The sequence below is a fragment of the Cervus elaphus genome, chromosome 17 (assembly GCF_910594005.1).
Source record: "Cervus elaphus chromosome 17, mCerEla1.1, whole genome shotgun sequence".
NCBI classification, from domain to species: domain Eukaryota; kingdom Metazoa; phylum Chordata; class Mammalia; order Artiodactyla; family Cervidae; genus Cervus; species Cervus elaphus.
In genome coordinates this window covers 7,974,837-7,993,594 of record NC_057831.1, presented here as the reverse complement: position 1 = coordinate 7,993,594, position 18,758 = coordinate 7,974,837, and the positions used below count along the sequence as shown (strand labels likewise).

At 39.7% G+C, this 18,758-nt stretch overlaps 1 protein-coding gene across 6 annotated transcripts in view; it reads right to left on the bottom strand.

Annotated features, from left to right (window-relative positions):
• The window catches only part of LOC122673606 (cGMP-specific 3',5'-cyclic phosphodiesterase-like), a 76,468-nt gene extending 58,370 nt beyond the window's left edge, over positions 1–18,098 (bottom strand). For all 6 annotated transcript variants that reach the window (XR_006334743.1, XR_006334745.1, XR_006334744.1 and 3 more), the window contains exon 1: positions 17,716–18,098. Coding sequence is in view for 3 of the 6 variants with exons in the window: in XM_043871537.1 (XP_043727472.1) it covers positions 17,716–17,741 (26 nt within the window). In the remaining 3 variants the exon portion in view is untranslated. The remainder of the gene's footprint in view (positions 1–17,715) is intronic.
• Between the last annotated feature and the right edge of the window lie 660 nt (positions 18,099–18,758).

Here is an 18,758-nt window from a genome sequence, read left to right as displayed (position 1 = left end):
TAAAATGTTTTGTAAAACATGAAACAGGAACCCAGCAATATGTTTAAGTTAATCTAGTTTATGTGATTAAAAAATATGTACATGTAACTTAAACACTTCTCAAATCAACATAAAAACAGGTATTTTAACTATGTCAGCTACAAACCTGAAACACAGCCTCAGCCTATTTATCTTCTCACTGAAAAATGGTGATCAACATTTCAATTTTTAATCAAACCACCTCCCTGACAACATCTACACAGACACCTTGAAGCGATGAAATCACAATTCCTAACACCCTGCCCTTCTTCTTGCTCAAATCTCACTCCCTGTCCACTTTCTTCATATCAGTTACTCAATTGCACATCTAGGAATTACTCTGAATGTTTCCTTCAACTCTCAGATCCAATCTAGCAACCAAGTCCTGTCTAGTTGACTTCCAAAACCCTATACTCCAACCTGCTCATTTCTATCTCCTATACTACTGCCCTGGCTCAAGCTGCATCATCTCTCATCTTGGACTAAGGCCACAGCCCCTTAATTGGACTCTCTGAGGTTATACTAGCCTCCTTCAACCCATTCTCCCCATGGCAGCTAGAGCAACCTTTGGAAAAGTAGGCCTTAGCATCTTCACCATCTTACTGGGCTTCTCACTGAACTGAGAGTAAAACCTAAATTCTTCCGACCCCCGACCACAGGCCCTCCTGGCCACACAGGCCTCCCTGACGCTCCTCAAGCGCATCAAGCCTTGACTGCCCCCAGGCTGGGACGCTCTCCTCACCTGCATCTGGCAGGTCACGGCTCCCTCCTCACCTGCACAGACAGGTCTTCCCTGCTCACTCCACCTCTCAAGGGGCCCCAACACCTCATGTTCCCCCCCAACCCCGACACGATCTGAATTCTTGTTGTTGCTCTTCAGTCGCCCAGTCCTGTCCAGCTCTTTGCAACCTGACAGACTGCAGCATGCCAGGCCTCCCTGTCCCCCACCATCTCCCAGAGCTTGCCCAAGTTCATGTCCATTGCATCCGTGATGCCGTCCAGCCATCTCATCCTCTGATGCCCTTGTCTCCTTCTGCCATCGATCTTTCCCGGCAACAGGAACTTTTCCAATGAGTCGTCTGTTCACATCAGGTAGCCAAAATATTGGTAGCTTCAGCCTCAGCATCAGTCCTTCCAATACTCGAGGCTGATCTCCCTTAAGACTTTGATCTCCTTGCAGTCCAAGGGACTTTCAGGAGTCTTCTCCAGCACCACAGTTCAAAGGCATCAATTCTTTGGTGTTCTGCCTTTTTTACAGTCTAGCTCTCACCACTGTACATGACCAATGGGGAAGACCATAGCCTTGACTATACAGACCTTTGTTGGCAGGGTGATGTCTCTGCTTTTCAACACACTGTCTAGGTTTGTCACAGCTTTCTTGACAAGAAGCCATCGTCTTCTGATTTCATGGCTGCAGTCACTATCCACAGTGATGTTGGAGCCCACAAAGAAGAAATCTGTCACTACTTCCAACTTTCCCCCTTCTATTTGCCATTAAGTAACGGGACCAGGTGCCATGATCTTAGTTTTGGTTTTTTTTTTAATATTTAGTCTTAAGCCTGCTCTTTCACTCTCCTCCTTCACCCTCATCAAGAGGCTCTTTAGTTCCTCTTCGCTTTCTGCCATTAGAGTGGTAATGAATTCTTACTATCATCTATTTTTCTTGCTTATTAACCTGTTGGTTTACTGTCTGTTTCCTCCAAGGAGATGTAAATTTCATACTCATCTGTCTTGTTAACTGCATTCCTGTACTTAGAAAATGTCTGTCACATATTAATACTATGACCTTGATAAATATCTGAGTGAAGTGAATGAATAAATAAATGAAGCCTCCTAAACTAACTGCATTAAAAAGGACAACAGTCTTTTGAAAATTTGAATGCTTAGAAAATCAACATTATGTTTTAGCTGCTAATGGTCACCACCCCTTGGATGTAAGCCTCATCACTGACCATGGCTACTCTCCCCTCATTTATCCCGTAGGACCTGTTATATATACATCTTAAACAGGGTGTTTAATTTGTCTCACAGGTGTTGTATTTCTAGATACTTTCTTGGAGAAATGAACTCAGTATTAAATGACACAGGAAAAGTAGATCTGGTATCTTCAGTCATTCAATCAACAATTTTTATTAACCACCAGTCATGGGGGGAAAGGTTTTCTCAAGACCACATTATTGATTATCTGTGTCCCTGTAGATATATATGCCTGAGGAGGAAAACATAAGTTATCATAACATCAAAACAATTACTTATAAACCAGCCATAAATAATATTAAATCATCTCTTACACCTCTCTCCTTTCAGGCATCCCTTGACGTTTTGCAGTGCATGACCTATGTGGCTATGTGAAGTGAGCCTTCTTTCCTAAGACTAGTATTGATCATCTCCTGTTCTTTAATACTTTAATTTCTGCAAATACAAATCACTTGCAGACTGAAATGTAAACTTACGTAAGATATAAAATTTCTAGAAGCAGAACAAAGTGATGTTGGAGACTATTCTAATATTACATAAAGCCACTGATAATTAAAGGTTAAACCCAATTAAAAACCAGATAACAAAATCAACAAAGATCATTAACATAACAAATACCTGAAAAGAAAATTCTATTCAAACAAGTGCATTCTAGATTAAGAAAGGCTGCTGGAAATACTGAAGATCTTCAAATGTTAATTTTAAAAAACTGTATTTGGGAAGAAAAACTCTATGATTTTGTTGCAAATGTCAAACAAGTAAAGTTATTTGCCAGAAACTATTTTACAAATTAGCTTGGAGTTTCCATTATAATTTAAATTTTATTGGATTTAAAATAAATTTACTTTCATTTACTTCCATTTTTCAAAGTAAAGTTCCAATCGAAACCTTTTCACTGATACTTTTTCATTTTAACTGGATTCACTTTTAAGTGTCCTTTTCTCTAGACTGCATTGTGCTCATGAAGCTTCTTGTGCACGTCAGGCACTGTGCTGGCACCCAGGGATACGGGAGTGAGCAAGCCCAGACCGCTGCTCCCCAAACCGAAACTTAGAATGTGTCCAGAAGTTAATTTATACACATACTGAATTTTGCTGTCATATGAAGTTATATGTCGTTGTTTAGCTGCTAAAGTCATCTCTGACTCTTTGAGACCCCATGGACGATAGCCACCAGGCTCTTCTGTCCATGGGATTTTCCAGGCAAGAGTACTGAAGTGGGTTTTGCATATACATGAATAAAGATGGAAAGATGAACATGTCAAATATGAGGGTAAATATACCAGATGGGAGTCAAGAAACCTGGTTGACAGCTCTGACTGGGGCAACTCTCTTCTATGGCCTGGACAGGATCTCTACTTTCCCTTTTTTCTCTCCCTTGAATCTATGAGATTTTGAAAAGTATGTCTATCAGAGATACTGGAAGAAAAAAGCACCATTTTATTTAAACCTGGCGAGGCAGGTATTAACAATCCTACTTTCTAAATTAAGAAGCTAAATTAAATGGCTAAACCAAACACACTCTATCTGGTAGCAAAACTAGGAATCAAATCTAGGTTTCTTATTCCAAGTCTTACTGCCTATAAGACTATAGAAGTTCCCACAGCATCAATGTTTGTCATGAAGAAGACACCTCATAACATCCAGATGCAGTAGAAAGAGTCAAAAATCAAATTTAAGCATATAAGGTATAGAAGGAACACAGTCGCTCACAACGGCACATCCTCTGACTTAATTCTTTCCATCCAGACCACAAAAGGATGGCATACTAAACCACTGAGGCAAAAACAGTGTCACGGGACCCAGAACAAAAACTCTGAAAGACAGTGTCCTTAAAAAAATCTGACTGAATCTCATGCCTGTTTCTCTGAAAACAGGTCATGGTTTACAAACCTAAAATGATGCACTGAAAAGAACGTATATTAAACGTGTTCAAGATAAGAGTAATTCTCAGGGTTGCACTGTTGTTGTTCACTCACTAAGTTCAGGACTGATTCTGTGCGACCCACGCACTGCAGTACACCAGGCTCCTCTGTCCTCCACTGTGCCTGAGTTTGCCCAAACTCACACCCATCGAGTCGGTGATGCCATCTAATCATCTCCTCCTCTGTTGCCCCCTTCTCTTCCCGCCCTCAATCTTTCCCAGCATCAGGGTCTTTTTCAGTGAGTCAGCTCTTCCCATCAAGTGGCCAAGGTACTGGAGCTTCAACTTCAGCAGCATCCCTTCCAGTGAATATCCAGGGTTGATTTCCTAACAGTTGATTAGTTTGATCTTCCTGCAGTCCAGGAGACTCTAAAGAGTCTTCTCCAGCACCACAATTCAAAAGCATCAGTTATTCAGTGCTCAAACTTCTTTATGGTCCAACTCTCACATCCGTACATGACTACTGGAAAAACCATAGCTTTGACTATATGGACCTTTGTCTCTGCTCTTTAATATGCCATCTAGTTTCAAAGGAGCAAGTGTCTTTTAATTTCATGACTGCAGTCACTATCCACTGTGATTTTGCTAAACTTAGCAAATAAAAATACTGGATACCAGTTAAAACTGAGTTTCAGATAAACAATGAATACAGTTTTAATATAAACTATCTAAAATTCAAATTATACTGAATTTATTTCAAATGACCGTACTAGTCATTTGATATTCTGTTTTTCCCAACTGAAATTGTTGGCAGATAGACATCAAAGAAAAGGTAGGTTCTGTGTAGCACATCAATGAGCTCTGTGCCATCAAATAACTAACTGTATCATTGAAAGGGCGCAAAGGATCCTGTGTGTTATGGTAACTGAACTTTTGAAAGCTCTTAGATTAATAATGTGTGGCATAAAATTCTTCCTTACATCAAGCCTTTTCATTTTACTGTCCAAATCATGCCATATATTTAGTAGAGAAAAAACAAACTGCAATCTGCTTATATAACGGAGGCTGACACATTGCTAAAAATTCTTGGGAAGCACTGAGAGGCTATGTTTTTAGTCATAAATCCCAAATTCCAATCTATACTTTAGCATTTGTTACCAATGGGATTTGTAACCAATAGCAGACAATTTTCTTCTGAGTTTCAATTTCATCCTGTTTCCAGCAGGGGAGACACTGACTGTTATAACTTCTTCCTAAAGTGCAAGGTGGCAACTATCTTCAGTTGAGTATAAAGTCAAGAATACTAAACTGGACATCAGGAGATCATTCTACCGGACAATCACTACTCTGGAGTTCATTCTCTCCTGAGTACAAGTTCTTCATTGTAAAAATGGGCAGCTCTCTGAACGGGTCAGGAAGATGCCCACAAGTGCTTACATTATCAGCAGACCAATAGGTGATGATTATTAGGTCAGTCAACTCTCGTCATCTCCTTTTGCCCCTTAGCTTCTTCTCTTTCTTATTCTTTCACTCATCTCACAGGGGTGATGTTCGAGTCAAATTAGAAAATGCACATGGAAGTATTTCAAACTCTCTTCCACATACTTAAGATGCTGCTATCTCCTAGACCCTTTCCAGTGGAGCTGCAGGGCTGGCCTAAGGGGCAATGGGTGTTTATTTCCTCATAACGTTCTCTGAGAGAATCAGAGAAAGCAAGGGGGGAAGAAAGGTCATGTTCCTGGTGGTACAGGCCCACAGGTTTAGCGGGTCTGATATGATTTGGAAACAGCCTGTCTACACGTACCCTGAGCACCTAGGTCTTTGTCCAAAGAAGATAGTGTAGATTGTTATTTATTATAGAATCCCACTAAGCTTCCCCCAAAAAGATGAGTTACATCACAACTCTACATAAATTACATCCTAGCTGTCTGAGCAAAAAGAACGAAATGGACGCAAATTCCACAAAGGTATTTTACTTCTGCTGGAGGTTCTAATAACTTAGAAACCCTACTTCCAAGTATAAGCAAGTCTTTGTTAACTGCCCTGCAAACAAAAACAGAACAACCATCTTGAAGTCTTTGACTTGATTTAACTTTTACAAGGCTTTTAATGAAAGACAACAGGCCCTGGATGCTAGAAATAAAGCCACAGCCAAAGGAAATGCAATAAAAGTTAATGCCAAGAATTTATAATCAATGACAAGATCCTGATGTTTAACATCCCATCCAAATCATTCCTTCTCTTCTCACCGAAACCTATTTTATTATCCTCTAGTCAGTTATTTCCTCCCATATTTTATTACAGAAAAAATTTCTTACCTCATAAATGAATTATATGTCTCTTTTAAAATAGGTAAACAGTTCAGTTTTGTTCTTAAACTTTTACAATATGTCTTACAATAACTGGAGAAATCCTGCATGCGAGCTAACTCGCTTCAGTCATGTCTGACTCTTTGTGACCCCATGGACTGTAGCCTGTCAGGCTCCTCTGTCCATGGAATTCTCCAGGCAAGAATACTGGAGTGGGTTACCATTTCCTTCTCCAGGGCATCTTCCTGACCCAGGGATCGAACCTGTGTCTCCTACATTGGCAGGCAGGTTCTTTACCACTAGCACTACCTGGGAAGTGAGATGCAGAAACCCTGGAGGGTACCAAAATCAATGCCAGGAGTTATTTTCTCAGGTAACATAAATGTGAATACCATTTGTGATTTCAAACTTGTAACACAACTTGGCACAGATGCTGCTCACGGCTCACCAAGGGACCCCTTCCCACAAGGCAGGTAAAGAGCAAGTAAAGAAGTAAAGAACCTCAAAAGAGCAAGTAAAGAACCCCCCAAATTGATATTAATTAGATGGCAGGAAACGAAGCCAACTGGGAGCTGATAAAAACTTGCTATGAGTTATCAAAAATGTGACTTGGATTTTAAATCTCAAATCTTTTAAAACAATGAATCCAACCAGAAGTTTACTGCCTTAATATTCCACTTTAGTGAAGACTCTAGCAGCTCAAGAATCTTGCCCATGCAACGATGATGTAATATAAAAATCAGTGTCAGGAGGAATAATCTTTAGCATATTTTGACTTCATGAGGCTTCCTTAGAGTGTTAACAGCACTGCATCTTTCAAGACGATGTGTCAGGGTGGGTGGAGCGCCCTACAAAACTGAGTGGATGCACTCAAAGGCCCGGCAGCCACGTTCCAGCAGCTGCTGCACGAAAAGGCTGCGTACTGGCATTTCCAGGGCCGGACGTTTGGGGTCTTTAATAATATACAGAGGAAAGGAATGAATACATCCACTTGTGAATGATTTAAAAAAAAAAACAAAAACAGAAGGGAATCTGTGGGGCAGAATGTCTAGGTGAATTGTCTGTTTTTTTTTTAATCATTGTAATAGAGTTTATCTCATCAAAATTATACACATGGCAGAAATAAAGTGCTATTTCATACTACACATCCCATGTGTTCATATTTTTAAAGAAGATGAAAAATATATTATTCTTAAAATAAGAGTCGAGGTAATGATTAAACTGAATGGTAGCAAGCTAATAATATCTGTTTTTACTGGATATTTAAATAGCTTTAATTTTTGTATATCACCTATACTTCATCTCAAACTTTTCAAAAATTTTATAAATTGATAAATAATATTGACTAAAAACCCTGGAGGAGGAAATGGCAACCCACTTCAGTATTTTTGCCTGGGAAATCTTATGGACAGAGGATTCTGGTGGGCTGCAGTCCATGGGGCTGCAGAGAGTCAGACATGACTGAGCGACTGAGCACACAGGCACATTCATTTAAAAAAAAATGGAAAGTCACTATCTGATGGCACATACTCTGTTAAGGATGAAAACTTTCCCCTTTTGCAATTTCTCATTTTCACTCAATAGTACTATCTATCACAGAAAGGAAAACTACAGTTTATAATTTATATTATAACTAATATAATTTTTCACTAATCTAATTAGATCACAGTTTTTTCCAAATGCCTATAATCTAGACGTATTAAATTGTATATGCAAAGCACTGCATAGTGAAATACAAGCTCTCACATAGCACTTCAAATATGATTAGCAAAAGGGATACACACACACAACGTAGCTCCATCCAATAATAACTTTACTTTCTACCAAAGTTGAACTTGCTCACTCAGGTTACAAAACGAATCTTAAAAAAGACAGGAATATCTTAAAATACATATTCAGTATTCCAGATGCTTTTTGAAAGGGAAAAATAATTAAAATACCTTGTCTAGGTTTTAAAGAAAATTTCTTGGCATCAAGAAAAGGAAACAATTTACAAAGCAGTGTAAAATTCTAAGGTAAACATAATAATTCTCATGAGCTAAAAATATAATTAGATGAAACCTACTTGTAGAGCAACTAGCTTAATGTGTTTTGTACTCTTGCCTAAAATAATGTACCAGAGGATAAAAATCCTTTGAAAATATACTGCAGGTAGGGTATCTGTAGTCTAATACTAAGAATATAATTGTTAACAGTCTAGTATCTAAATTTTCAGCCACTCTATTTTAAAATATCATTAGAGAGTTCCCACTTTTTATGCTCTAAAATCATATATGGAAACAAAACGCACTTGGGCAAAGTCTCTAGGCAGCTCATTTAGTAACGGACTTGCACATTAAGAGGCACTAGGAGGAACTTCAGCCTCTTCCTGAGTCAAATTTCTCATGCCATTAAATCTCTGAGTCTTTCCTTTGCTTCCATTAATACTGACACTGAACTTCAGTGGAACATGGCGTATAAGGGCACCAGGTGGGACAGACTCAGGCTTCAACCCAAGCTGCTTCTAAGATAAGACCTCAGGTGCATTATTTATGCTGTTTATAAAACAGAGATAAGGGTATTAACCCTCATAGGCTTCCTAAGAAAATTAAGAAAAATGACACCTATGAAGTGATCGCATAGAGTCTGGTACTAAGGGTTTAATATATTAGTTACTGTTTTTAAGTTAATCAAACATTAACTGGAGTATATTTTCAAAGGCAATTAAGTTTTTTGTAAAAATAAAAAGAATTTATTCATGGATTTCTACAAAATAACTAGATGTTAGCCATTTGTTTTCCAAGCTCCTAGTTTAAAAGCACTAATTTCTCTACAAAAACACTTTTACAAAACAAAAACGGTGTTTTAATGTCTGTAGTTTCTCAAACTAGAATTGAAAAAACACGGACTCCCTAGACCAATAACTATACTTATGTATGACAAAATTTTCTAAATAATAAAGAATAAGAGCTGATCATTTAGTTAAGAAAATCACTGAGAGAGCATAACTTGTTTTTCTATTACCACTCAGAACTTAATCGCTAAAAATAAGTTATAGAATTTGGAGGATGATGTGGTTTCTAAATACCAAAGATATAATAAAACTGTTTAACAATTGTGATAAAATACACAACTAACTGCCTATGATAAAAACCATAACAATATTTCATAAAAACCATAATTTTAAACTGGGGAATGGTTTCAATACTTGATAAAAACAATGCTTTAACATTTGCTACAGGAGACTTAGGGATTAAAGTCGGTCCGTTTTAGTTCCTACCCAAGGGGGCTTACTTGGGAGAATTCTGTAAGTAGGCTGATACTTGAGCCTCCCGGATGTTACCCTGGTGTGGTGTAACATTTGGGGAGACTTGCAGGGCGCCTCAAATAAAACAGAAGTAAAAGCTGCGGGCCCTGAATGACCCACAAGACACAACGCAGGAACGCGTTTTCAAGGCCACTATCAAAACAGCACCCCTTTCTTCCTTTCCCGTGTTTCTTCCATCTTCATGTGAATTAACTACTTAAGACGAGAATCAAGAAGAGTGTACTAATTTCCTGTCAAAGGATGGTTGATAACATAGAAATGGCTAAAATCATCTGTAGGAAAAACACAAAAAATCTCACATAAAATATAATAGATATTTCTCCTGCTCCTGGATCCTAATTTTACAGTTTTAGTTGCCATGTTTGGACACTTTGACCTAGATCCACCACTCTTACTTAGAAAATACTTAAAGAAGGAAACTATTCAAATCTGAGAAGTTGACACTCTGCCCTTCTAGTGAGAATCAAGAATGCTTAGGGATGAAAGAGAATTTTAAACTCATTTACAAATCTCTCTGCCTTGACTTCTCCCTGCTCCCATCTCACATAAAGTCAAGGTTTATTAACCTGGGCCAGTTACCAAGCTGGGGACACAGTTGGGAGGTCTGAACTTCCATTCCAGTTCCCTTTCCAGTACCTTCCACAGTCTTCAGAAGGTTCTGTTCAAACCATTAATACAAACTCACTTTAAAAGTGAGGACACAAAGTCTGTTAAATCCCTATTCTGCTGTTCTAATTTCCACATATCAGAATAGGGGGATGACTCCCCAAACTTGCAATTATAATTAAACCACTGGTGATTCCCAACGTAAAATAAATTGTAACCTACTGAAAATCACTCTACAAAAAAGATTAAAAAATATGTATTTTTCCTTTAAATTTCTTAAGAACACTAGAAGTAATGCTATTATTAACATTTTACAGAGAAAGCAAATAAAGTACCTAAAGGTCATAGTCTTAAGAAAGACGTAGTTTGGGAGTTGAAGCTTAAATCTGTCCTACCTGGGAACTTTAACCATCATAAACTGAAATAAATTTTAAAGGGCTCAGAACAGTGGTTGGAGAAGGCAATGGCACCCCACTCCAGTACTCTTGCCTGGAAAATCCCATGGAGAGAGGAGCCTGGGGGGCTGCAGTCCATGGGGTCGCTAAGAGTCGGACACAACTGAGCGACTTCACTTTCACTTTCATGCACTGGAGAAGGAAATGGCAACCCACTCCAGTGTTCTTGCCTGAAGAATCCCAGGGACTGGGGAGCCTGGTGGGCTGCCGTCTATGCGGTCGCACAGAGTCGGACACGACTGAAGCGCCTTTGCAGCAGCAGCAGCAACCAAGTACTGCTGCCAGACTTCGGGGTGGCATCTGGAAACTCGTGTCAGAACAACGGGGTGCTCCTGACATGTAGTGTCTGGGGCCCAGGGATGTTAGACACCCTGCAAGACACTGAACAGCTTCTCACAACAAAATGTATCCCTACCAAAGGCCAAACAGCATCCCTTTAAGAAGCAATCTTTTACTATAATGGAAAAGAATCTGAAAAAAGAACATATATAAAAAATATACATACCATACATATATATAAAACATATATATATATATATATATATAACTGAATCACTTTGCTATAAACCTGAAACTCATACAATATTGTAAATCAACTATATTTCAATTAAAAAAGAAGAAGAAAAAAAGCAAGGGTTAATAAGAATAAAAGATTACCATACTATAACAGGGTATTAAATCAAACAGGGGAGATCTGAGACACCGCCAAGTGATTCCTCCAATAATCTCTACTCTGATGTTACAGTGAGTAGTTCCCTTGCTTCTGGTATGGATTAGAAACAAATGCTGCCTAAAGTTAATTAACATTCTCAAGTCTTCTCCAGCTATGAAAACATCTGAGAAGCTTACTGGGACCAAATATAAATAAAATGCATAACCACTTCATATGGTTTTACATTCAAATTTGACCAAGAGTTGGAAGAGACATGTTTTGCAATCTTCCATGCATTCATAATCACATGTATGAAAAATGTTCCTTAAAGAAGTATCTATTTACATCTAAAAGAAAATCTAATAACCAAAATCTATGCTGTAAGTATGTACGTCAATTTGTTTTGCAGCTTAGACATGGAGAAAAGATTAGACTAGATTGGCATGTCTCAATATGAGGTATGAGAAGGCCTCAGAGTCTGAAGCAAGTATGTTTTGAAGACCTGTAGTAGGCTCAGATGGTAAAGAACCAGCTTGCAATGCAGGAGACCTGTGTTCATTCCCTGTGTTGGGAAGGTCCCCGGAAGGAGGGCATAGCAACCCACTCCAGTATTCTTGCCTGGAGAATCCCATGGACAGAGAAGCCTGCTGGGCTACAGTCCGTGGGGTCACATAGAGCTGGACACAACTGAGCGACTAACACCCACACACAGTTTTTCTATGGAAATGCTACAATTCTGTGTTTTCACACTAACGACAATAACAACAAAGACAGACAAAGACATATACTTTAAATTACTGGGATGACTACCTTATAACCAACTACTATCCTGCAATTTTAGGAGTCAAGTTTATATTTGTGTTTACAGTCACACTGCAGCCCAAAGGTTCTGGGATAAGGAGAAAATAAAAGAGGTAGATTTAATATGCAAATATGCTTTCAAGCCAAGTAAAACCAAAAGCTGGTGTACTGTGCTATAGGACTGAAAGTTTCATGACTGTTGAGAGAGACCCAGTGGGAAAAATGAGTCATCACGAGGCAACTGTAGCAAAGGCAAGATGACCTCACCAGACCCCAGCATCGTCCTGCAATTAGGGCCACATTCACTCCGCAAGGATGATTTAATGAGTGTTGTCAATTTGCATTTGGCTAGAGTTTTATCATTTTATTCATAATTAACTTATACATTTATTTTGGTATTGCAGTTGCACAAATGCTATAACTATGATTAAATTATACCTACTCTTAAGAATTCCACATTTAACTAACATTAAAATAAGAGAAAGTCAATATTAGCTATGGCAGATAGCTGGAACTTCTGGGTGCACTCACATCACTTTCGTTTGGGAACTTTTCCTCCCTCACTGACACATCACACTATGGGTTACCTGCCCCAACAAAGGAAGGAGACAAACCTATTCTTCCAGAAATAAAGGTTGGTCCAGAGCAGGCAAATTATGCAAGTAAGGCCAAAATAATTCTCAGAGGACTGACATGGATAAGAAGGTATTTCTCAAACATCAAAAGTTTAAGACCCACATAAACTTGCCAAGAAAAATGTTCCAGCACATGAAGAAAGCCTGCTGGAGAATAAAACCAATATAGCACAGTGTCAAAAGGATGGCTGAACAAATGGATGGACGGTGGGATGAATGGATGGTGAGATGGATGGAGGGAAGAAAGTGGGAAAGACAGATTGATTAGATATATATACAGGCCAAAAAAAAGAATACTGACAAGATTATATCATCCCGCTGAATTTCACATCCAAACCAGTCCCCAGGAATGTCAATTTTGCATGAGTTCAACATGAATTTCTGTCATTTGTGACCAAAAGTTTTTAAACTAAAATACTGGAGGTCAATAAGAATGTCTTTCTTTAACAGGGGAAGATTACTTAAATTTGAGAAACACTGGATTACACGATCTCCAGCTCTATAAAATTCAAAGATTCTGTGTGTGTTTTAAACATTTCACCAGCTTTAAAAAAAAATCAGGATCTTTTCTTATAACCTCAGCACGCTTATTCAACAGAAAGTAGAAGTGATTACTTTTTTCATGATTATTACCAGCGATATTATATCAGATAGGAGACTTTTCTCTCTCAAGTTTAGATGTAATAAAATTATTCAGAAAAGACAATTTCAAAAAGTTAATCTTACGTCATGATTCAGAATCAAGGAAAAGGTTTCAAAGCATATAGAAGCTAATAATGGCACCTAAGATTTTAAAAAGCAAGTTCACTACAAACGACAAACGGGGCACATATATATATATATATACATACACACACACACACATATACACACATGCATCCATATATATATTGAGTAGGAAAAGTTTGTTTTTTTCCATAACATCTTCCGGAAAAAAACAGAGGAACTTTCTGTCCTACCAATAAAAGGCTTTAAGCTTTTAATATTTATCAGAATGATTCTTATAAACTTAACACTCAGTTTGCTTTACCTGCCTGATATTTAGTTGGTAATACATATAAATTCCTACCAGTAAGAGAAAATGAATAAAGCACTCACACCATGAAAAAGAAAAAAAAAAAAAGATTCAAAATAAAATGAGAATACCAAGTCAGTAAGTAAGATTACAGAGCTAAGTATCAAGTGAATGACTCATATGGAAAAGTTTCTTCAGTTTTTATTCTTAGGTTGTAACTCACAGGTACTTTTTTTTAACTGAACCTGATTTAACAGATATTTCCAAGGCCACACCAATCAGCCACATCAATTGGTCAACTAAATCTGTATCTGTTCAGCTAAACTAATCTCATAGGAAGTCCTACACAGTCAGTAGCCACTCTGCATTCCAAATTCAGTCATTTTTCAACCCTTCACTGTCAATCACCTCAGTGATTTATTTAATTACTCTGCAGTCCTTACCAAAGGCTTTTATCCTAAGAAAAGCTTTTATCCTACACTTAGCCCTGAAAACAAAGAAAGAAAACAACTCAATACAACAGTTACAGGTTTAACAAATTGTTTGTTTGAAAAATATTTGGGACAAACTAATAAACAGCAAGCAGTTTTTCCCCCAGCCTTTTTAACTATGAAAGAACTTTCTCCCAACCATTATTAAAATGTACTATGAAGTTCAAGCAGTTTTAAGTTAAATTGCGTCTTCAAACCTAGAGGAAGCAAAGCATCTTGGTAAGACATACTCTCTGTAATGAGGTGAGGGTGAAGGTACAAACTCTATCCATACAACTTGAAAACACCTTCAAATATTTTAAAAGAAATGATATCAGAGACAAGACTCAAGTCATTTCTTTAGATGGAACTATCTAAATAGGAAATTCTGTTGCACCACATAATCAAAATGCTAAAAGTTGCTCATCTTTAGGTATTGAAGATGACTTCATGAAAATATTAGCAATTTCTATAGATTTTTAGATCACAAACTGAAAAAAAAAGTTAATGAAATGTATTACAAACCTAAGTATTATATTAATATTAAACAAATATATTTATTTTGAGATATTTATGACTAACTGCCACTGCATTGGTTCTATCACAGTTTTAGGAATCATGATCTTGTATTGGGGGCTCTAAAAATGGAACTAAATATAAAACCTTGAGAACATTAGTGACAGAAGGGCAATGAGAAGCATCATTTCAGGGGCTCCTGCAGATTCTTCTAGATTTAATCACATCCAAATTCAATCCACATGAGAACTTTTAGGGCACTAAAAAGTGCCTTAGAGCTGGCTATAAGAACCCTGGTTATAAGCAATACAAGGATAAAAGGACATTATCACACCAGAATTACCATAATAAAAATATGAGAAATAATATCAAAGCCCGACTAAGTCAATACGCACAGGATTATATTGTCTTCAACCCTAATGACTACATAACAAAATATGTTTAACAAAATGTTTGTCTGAAAACTGTGAAAAGTTTATATTCCTATATGATATAGAAATTATCATTTTAAAGAGTGAATAGCAATATTTAGTTTATACCCATCATCTGACTTTAAGAAAAATATTTTGCAAATAATAATTACAGCTTCAAGAGATAAAAAAAATATTAAAAACAAGCAAACAAAAAAGAAAGAATCCTAAACAGTGAACTTGGAACACCAACTAATTCACCACAGCTTTGCAGTGTTAAATAAAAAGTCTATCATAGAAAACTGCATGGGAGTGTAAAACTTCTGTTTCTGGACTTTGATCCAAGAAGTCATAAAAAGTTGCCCTCACTTAATATCTCCTATTTCCAGTATGTGCCAAATATTCTCAAGCTTTTGTCTAGTATAAAACAAAGTAATAAAAAGTCAATCATATTACCTCGTCAATACTAAATGACATAAAACACTGCCCACAATCACAGAGCTGGTAAGTAATATTGAAAGGTAAATTATTCTAATATGCTGTCAAGAATAACCACAGCTGTTAAAGTGGCATTAGCATCAGAAAGGCTTCATCTGCAAAGGCAGGGGCATTTAAGCCCCTAAGGAACACGGTATCTCAAACCTGGAGGACTGCAAAGTTTTCTACAACAGCAAGGGTGGGAGTTTCCCACAGGTTTTAGTTTCCAGTCGCAAACTAATTTTTATGCCAATAGATTATGTTATGAATTGTTCAACTGACACTCTCAAATCCACTTCAACAGGTTTTGACTGCTAAAAACCATTTATTTGTGTGCTGCACGCTCTGGCTTCTAAGGACGTGTTTAGCTCTGTATTGAAAGATTATTATAGAAAACAATGTAATATAGCAGCAATAATTGCTTTCCAGGTCAATCAAAATTCACAGGTGTTTAAATGAGAGTTTAGGAGTGCCAGAACCTTCCTTCTATTCAATGACTACTATTGGGTGCAGACCATTCAGTCTGGGAAAAGAACAGAGAAGCACAGATAAATGTCAAACAATTAAATCAAATAAGGAGGAAATAGTTCTACCAATAAGCCTGTCTACAGATGCAGATGGCCAATCTAAGTAAATCCAAATTTATTTTAAATAAATAAACATGCAAACCGCCCCTACAGAGCTATTCTATTTCACAAGTTTCCTGAATTACAACAGTATTCATTTTATACATACAAAATTTAAGAAAAGGGGGGTAGCAAAGTAACAGGAGCTTCTGGTTAAACACACACACACACACACACACACACACACACACACACACACAGCTCAGCTGTAAAGTTAGTGTCTGCAATTAGATTTTACCGCAACCATGTGAATCACATGGTTTAGCAGGGTGGCATTTTTATGTCCAACCTCTCATTCTTAAAATTTTAAGTCTCCAGCTAATGCTATCAAATATAAGCCCAAACTGGAATACTGTTTCTAGAAAAAATTATGGCTACGCACAAGACTTAGATTATATTCTTCACACTGACAACTTTCAGCACTTTATAATTCCTAAAACTGAGGGCCTGTACTATTCTTGAATATCTTCACTTTCATTTTCCAACTTCTACTCAACACAAACTCTTCTCTCAAGATTATATATATATACACACACACATATCACAGAAAGTGTTCAGCCTACTCTCAACATCAACTGTAATATAAAAACTCCAACTGAAGAAAAAGTCTTTAACAGTCTCAGATGATCTAAATTTTATACTAAGTAGTGTCATTTTGAGAATTGAGATTTTAATCCTATGCTACTTCGGAGGGAAAAAAATGTGAAAAGAAATGTAACTGAATTCATTTAATTTATTAGGAAAAAATATTACTCTTCAAGTTTTGGCAGATTCTCAAAGTGAAGTATTCTTATGTATGAGTTAAAAGCTACCGCCAAACACCCCCAAGTTTGTGTCTTTAAAGGGAGAGGAAAGAAAACAAAACAAAACAAAAGGATATTAACTCTGATTTTTAAATAAATAATTTCGTTCTTTCTTAATAATATGCCTAAGGAACATCTCTAAAGAACATCCCCCTTCACACTTAAAAGATCAGCCCAGATCTCCTGCCCAGTCTCTTATGCGCTGTAATTCATTAAGGGTGGAAGTGTGCAAACGGTGAAACGAATCCGGAGACAGACGGCCTCGGAGGAGACCACCTCTGGAAACTGTTGGCCTCCAGCAATGGATAATTCCAGGCCTAGACGGTCTTGGTGCTCACCCCAAACTCACAGAAAAGTGCCCTTCGGAAAGAAACCACTTCCATTCAGGGTTTATCCTCTGGTCACTCCAGATTAAGTATTGTGATAGAAGACGAAAGCGGGGAGAAGAGGATTTTAAAAGGAAGGCGGAGTAATCAAACAGAAGAGAGAAGGTTTGTCCCCAAACCTGCGCCTCTGTTAAAAACCCCCGAAGTCATCAAACCGATACCAACCCTGAACGTTCGTTGGGAGAAACGGAGTTAAAAAGACTCATCTAAGATTTCAAAATTATTACCTCTGCAGGAATGTAAACGAAGACAAAAATGTCAAAGAACGCATTTTCAATAGAGCATCTCCCAGCCGGTGCGACCCGGGTGCCACCAGCCAGCACAGCACCCGGCCCCACCGCGCCCCCCGGGAAAAGTGGGAAAGACGGGGGGACTGCTGAAGGAAGTACCTTGTTTTGTCTCCAAAGGGCAACATAGCAAACGTGGGAAGTTGGAGGTGCACACCAGGCGGCCTCGGCGGACCCTGGACTGCAGGAGGCGTCGGGGGGCGACGACTCGCCCAGGTGAGGCGGGTCGCTCGAAGCCGGCTTCCCTACGGTCCCCGCCGTCGCGCCGCCGCCCGCCGCCGCCCGCTCGCCCCGCGCCGCGCCGCCCCCTGGCGGGGAGCGCCAGGCCGGACCGCGGCCGTGCGCCGGCGGGTGGGAGCCCGGCTGCCAGCCCCGGCCGGCTCTTCCACCATCACCGCCCCGCGTGCGCCTCCTTCCCGGCCGAGGCGGCCAGCTCCGGCTGCCCGAAGGCCGCTGCCCCGAGCCGGCGACGGCGAAGTCCGGGCCCCTTCTCCAAAGGAGTGCGCCTGGGAGTCAGCCCGCGTCCGCGCGCAGCAGCCTTGCCCTGGCTGCGGCTTCGCATCAACTCTCCGGCTTCCGGGCACCCGCCAGCCTCCCACTCTTCGTTCCACCCTCCTAGCCCCTCGGCTTCAGCCTCAGTGCCTCTCCAACTCTCCCGCGGGCGTTTCCCACGCGCGCCTCGACTGTCAGCCGCGCAGCCTCCTCCCAAAGCACAGGCTCCCTCCTCCCCGCCCTCCGCAGCAGCCGCCCGGGCGCTTGGCTCCGGACCAGGAAGACTGGCCTCCGGGGTCGCCTCGGGCCGCGCGGGACCTGCCACCCCCCGGGGTCAGCTCTCCGCCGTCCTTTGTGTGCGCGCCGCCAGCCCCTCTGCGGAGCGCCTTCCACGCCGCCGCCTCGCGCGCAAACGCGAATGAGAGGAAGAGCGCGGGACAACTAGGGGACTGGAAGGGGTAAAAGACGACAGCACTCACTCTGGGAAGGTTCCGGCATGGTGCTGGCTTTGGGCTGCTTCTCGGTCTCGCCCCTACCCCGGCTTCCCCGCCCCGCCAGGGCCGGGGCAAAGGGGGACGGGGGAGGAGCGGAGCCACGGGGACCGCGTTGGAAATGGTGCTTCCGGAGCTGCAGGGAAGGGGGTCAAACACTGT